Raw genomic sequence first — 4581 nt, forward strand, 5'->3', positions numbered from 1 at the left:
AAGTATTTGTACTTCGTTACTTCCCATCTCTGAATATTACATAATAGCACTAATATTATACATTTTCTGACAGTGCTCTAAGCAAAGTTCTTACCATGTTCAAATACTCTGTCATTGTGAGAAGAAACCTGAACGAGAGTCAGTCCCTGCTTTCCAACATTGTTAAATCCATATTTTCCCCTTTGGAAAAAATAGTAAAGTTTTAATATGTAATCTTATAATATATATACATATATATAGGATGATACATTAAATTATACAATATACAGAATTTGAGGATTTGTTTTACTTGTGAGAGAAGGGAATGAGAAGGTGTTCTTCGGTGCAAGAACCTGAAGTCATGTGTTTTTTCTCGTTATCAAACTGGTATTTACATGTTTGAGAGCTTCTGACCAGCTGAGCCAAAGGATAGTGCTAAAAATGAGGAGAGTGTCATGTTAATTAAGGCCCTTTTAAAAACATATATGATTAAATCTGTTATAAATGTAGTGTTTTTCCCTTTCACAGATTATTTATGCAAAAACAGTGATTGAGATGTCCTTCGAAATGACGTAAAGGAGTCTTACCATGCCAGTGATGAGAGCCAGAGGGCTGTTATAATCTCTTATTGGTGAAAACTTGTCACAGTTGGACAGATCCCTGTACAGGCTGATGTCAGTGACACTGTCCTCTCTGCCATTGTTTTTGTAGGATGTCATGCACTTTCCATGAATGGTGGGCTAACATAAAGATGATAAATTAGAGAAAATAAATAACCTATTTTGTACATTGATAAAGTGCATTCAAAGTGCTCCCTAAAGCTTATTGGCAAACAATGACTAAAATAGACATATTAATTCAGTGAGACAGAAACCATCCCACTTTTGATGAATGATTGATTCAAAAAAAATCAGCATGCAATCAGCATATACTTATAGCAATGCAAGGCATTTCAAAATGCTGTAGAAAATGCTATGTATGTAAACTAATTGATTTGAGGAATGTAAAATATAATATCTGAAGTAAATTAACTGCAGAAGAGCAAAAAATAGCGTTACAGAAGATTTTGTTAAAAAAATCCCTAAGTGTTTCTTAGAGTGGGATTTATTTTATCTCCCCTCAATAAATGTTGTATTTTTCTCACAAATCTTTACCAGGAGTGCCAAATAACTTTAGAGGGCTATGCAGTAAAAAAGATTTTTGTTCATAAATGATGCTACCATGTTCCTGTTCTCATCGTCCTCCAGCAAAGGCACAGCCAGGGCAGAGACAATCCCCCTCTTGAAGTTAAGAGTAGTTGTTGTCTCTCCGACCTCAGGGTAGAGCTTCACGTCATATTCCCCTTCAATCACAAACTTAAGAGGATGTCTGAAAGAAATTGTGTAACGTTATTACCAACATATCAATATCTAAATAAGTTCCTTTTTTCCTTTTAATAACATCTTATGTGGAGTATTTTTCTTACTTTTTCATTTCAGCAGCAAAGGCATTGGAGCTGGCAGCTGGAAGGAACACAGGGTTTCCCTCTGCGTCTGCATCTACCACCTCACTCAGACTGCAGTCTGTGGTGTGCATGATGAAACTGCACACTTGTGGTACTTCAATTATAACCTGGGCAACAATTAAAAAGCTTTTAAATCTAAACTAGTGTTCACAGGTTTTTGTGAAATGTGTCAGTCCTACCTTGCAGGAGGTCCTGGGTCCATTCTTTAGTTCTGAAGCCCCGTTGATGGCATTCAAAGATTCAGCTTCGTATTGGTATTCATATTTATGCAGGGGCTTGTACCTATTGGCCACTAGAGCAGAATGAAAAATGAAATTTGCAGCTTGTTGATTCTCTGTAATTAATGTCATAAAGTACTGAACCACTAGAAGTAACTTACGCAGGCAGGTTGGGTGATCTTCATCTTGGGCAACTATTTATGGAGAATGGTTTAAGTTAGCAAATATTCTGGTAAAGTTGACAAAGATTTAAACTTTGGGTTTAGACTTAAGTCAGAAACTTAATGGCTGAATGCTGCTTATTTTCATACTTTTTTAAATTCAATTTACTGGTTGTTGATGTTGAAGACATTCAACAAATAAAAAAAAATTTATTACAGTGTTCTGGTGTCACCTTCAATCTTTTGAGTTTTAGCCTTAAATTAAGTTTTTAAATAATTATAAACTGAAAAGCCCTTTTTTTTCTGCACTGATGTAACCTTTTGCGATATATTAAAAAATGATTATAAAAGGGGGGCTAAAACTCTCTTCAAATATTTTAAATGACTATATCCAACCTTACTGAATATCAATAAAGTTTATTATCATTTGGGGTTAATTTCATTTATTTCCTCTAAAGTTAGATTATACCTTTTTCAGGAGTTTGAAGATGGAGCCTAGGCGAAAGTTCAACTGAAGAAACTGATTGCTCGCCTACAGTACATCCACCTACAATACAGCCAGTCAGCTTTGAACCACACCTCTACAAAAGCCAATCAGCATCCAAAGTTCATCTTAAAAGGCCTCAGATCCGCCACTTGTCTGCTCCTAGTGTGCAGGAGGTGGTTGCACTGTGTGACTTCATTCAGATGACACTGTTTCAACCCACATCCTGCCCCTCCTCCACCATCGTAGCTAAAACTTCATTGGAGTTTCATTGCTCCCGTAGACCGCCATGTTGAGCCTGATTCTGTCAGAGGTTTCTTCCCAACGGGGAGTTTTTCCTCTCCACTGTCGCTTCATGCTTGCTCATCATGGACAGGTTCTCTCAACCTGTGTTATCCAAACTCAACTTCCATCTTCCAGGTCCCTGAGTGAAGCTCTAGTATCGGCTCATGCAGTTCACTGGATCTCCCCATAAAGGTCAGCATACCGTCTTGCTAACCAGCAGTCTACAGACTGACCAACTTCATCTATCTCCACTCCACCACCAGTTTCAGGCCTGGGGGGAAACAGCCCTGTTCTTTGCTCCTGTTCATGCATATCTATCAAAATTAAGCTCTATGTTTCCTGCCGAGGTCTGAGCGCCAAAGACAAAGTAATTGTATCAATAAATTTCTTCTAATTGTCTTTTCTCTTCATGTGAGTTTTTCAGATTGAACTGTAGCTGACAAGAAGAAGGCTGGAATACTTTCTATTGCTATAGTTTGTGTTTTTCAGAATAAGAAAGAAGGAAATCTAATGTTCACCAAAAACAATGGAAAGGCATTGTTCATTTTTTATTTTATTTTAGATTTATTTAAAGCATAATCATTTCATCAAATAAAATGAGAAAAACATCACTTTTAATATCAATCAATGTATACTTACTAGGGTTTGGTTGCAACTAATTACATTTACACAGATATGGTTACTTCAGTAGTTTTTTTTGAGAGAAATATAGTTTTCTGAGTAGTTTTTTTTTTTTTTTTTTACTTCACTATACATTTTACTTTTACTTTTAAAAAAGTATTATTTTTATGTTTGTTCTGCCTGGAATCCTTTATTCAATTACATAATTTTTTAAAATAATTTTATTATAGTCTTTAAAATGCCAAAATATTCATTTATATTTTGGTCTGTTGTCAAATAATACCAAATATCAGATGTTATCATGAGTTACTCAGTGTTTGAGTAGCTTTTTTATCAAATATTTTTCTCGAACTTAAATAATTCCTAAGATGGCTACTGTACTTTTTACTTTTATGTGAGAAAAATAAGATAACGTTGTTTTACTCTTACTTAAGTACAATTTTAGGTATTCTACCTACCTCTGATACTTACTATTAAAGAAACAAAAAATACAAATATGCTAAATTTCCCAAGGAAAAGATCCAATTTTATCCCTCTGTAAAGAAAAAAAACTAAGCTAACATTGACACATACAAAAAAAAACACCCTTTTTTCTTACAGATGAGCAGAAGCAGCTCCCTATGAGGGACTCTTGAGAAGTTACATTAGCCATTTTTCCCGTCTAAAAATATTCAGAATGTTGATCAAAATAACATCCATCACGTATGCAGATTGTTGGTTCAATTACGGTATTTTTTTATTTCGTCCTACCAGAGAGTCCATCTGAGGCAGTGATGAGAAAATAGCTAAATGTCTGAAGAAATGTGTTGTATTTTGGCTGAGGTTAGGGTTCATTAGGGTTCAAATAATTTGGAGACTCAAAGGAATAGAAAAGCAAAAAGTCTTTCGAGATTCAAAAGTCTAAGTTCAGGGAATGGTTTATGCTACAAAACCAAATCAATTGTAGATGAATACCCTAAAGACTCAAAAACAAACAAACCAAAAATGAATGTTTGTCCTTAACTTAAACAGTAAATATCTAAGCAAATTATGTTACCACATGTCATAAAATTCCTATAGAAACAATTAGCTGTTTTTACACTTATGCCTTGATTTATTTTATATTAAAAAGTCCCTTTACAGTCAGATAAAGTGAACTGAACATACACTTTTAATGAAAGATATCGTAGCTTACAACAGAATAAAGATGAGAAACACTATAAAAATATAAGATATTCTGTATTCATGCCCTGCAACAGACTGGCGACCTGCCCAGGGTTTACCCCAACTGTTGCCCATAGACTGCCGGAGATATGCACTCGCCCGATCGTGACCCTGATGGAATAAGCA

At 35.0% G+C, this 4581-nt stretch overlaps 1 protein-coding gene across 1 annotated transcript in view; it reads right to left on the bottom strand.

Moving 5' to 3' along the window:
• The window catches only part of LOC107081658 (apolipoprotein B-100-like), a 22891-nt gene that overhangs the window by 16505 nt on the left and 1805 nt on the right, over positions 1–4581 (bottom strand). The window contains exons 3-9 of the mRNA XM_015369841.1: positions 1863–1895; positions 1663–1775; positions 1445–1590; positions 1200–1347; positions 567–719; positions 290–414; positions 95–180 (exon numbers count right to left, since the gene is read on the bottom strand). Of these exons, the coding sequence (XP_015225327.1) occupies positions 95–180; positions 290–414; positions 567–719; positions 1200–1347; positions 1445–1590; positions 1663–1775; positions 1863–1895 (804 nt within the window). The remainder of the gene's footprint in view (positions 1–94; positions 181–289; positions 415–566; positions 720–1199; positions 1348–1444; positions 1591–1662; positions 1776–1862; positions 1896–4581) is intronic.

The sequence above is a fragment of the Cyprinodon variegatus genome, unplaced genomic scaffold (assembly GCF_000732505.1).
Source record: "Cyprinodon variegatus isolate N-32 unplaced genomic scaffold, C_variegatus-1.0 Scaffold38, whole genome shotgun sequence".
In the NCBI taxonomy this organism is placed as follows: domain Eukaryota; kingdom Metazoa; phylum Chordata; class Actinopteri; order Cyprinodontiformes; family Cyprinodontidae; genus Cyprinodon; species Cyprinodon variegatus.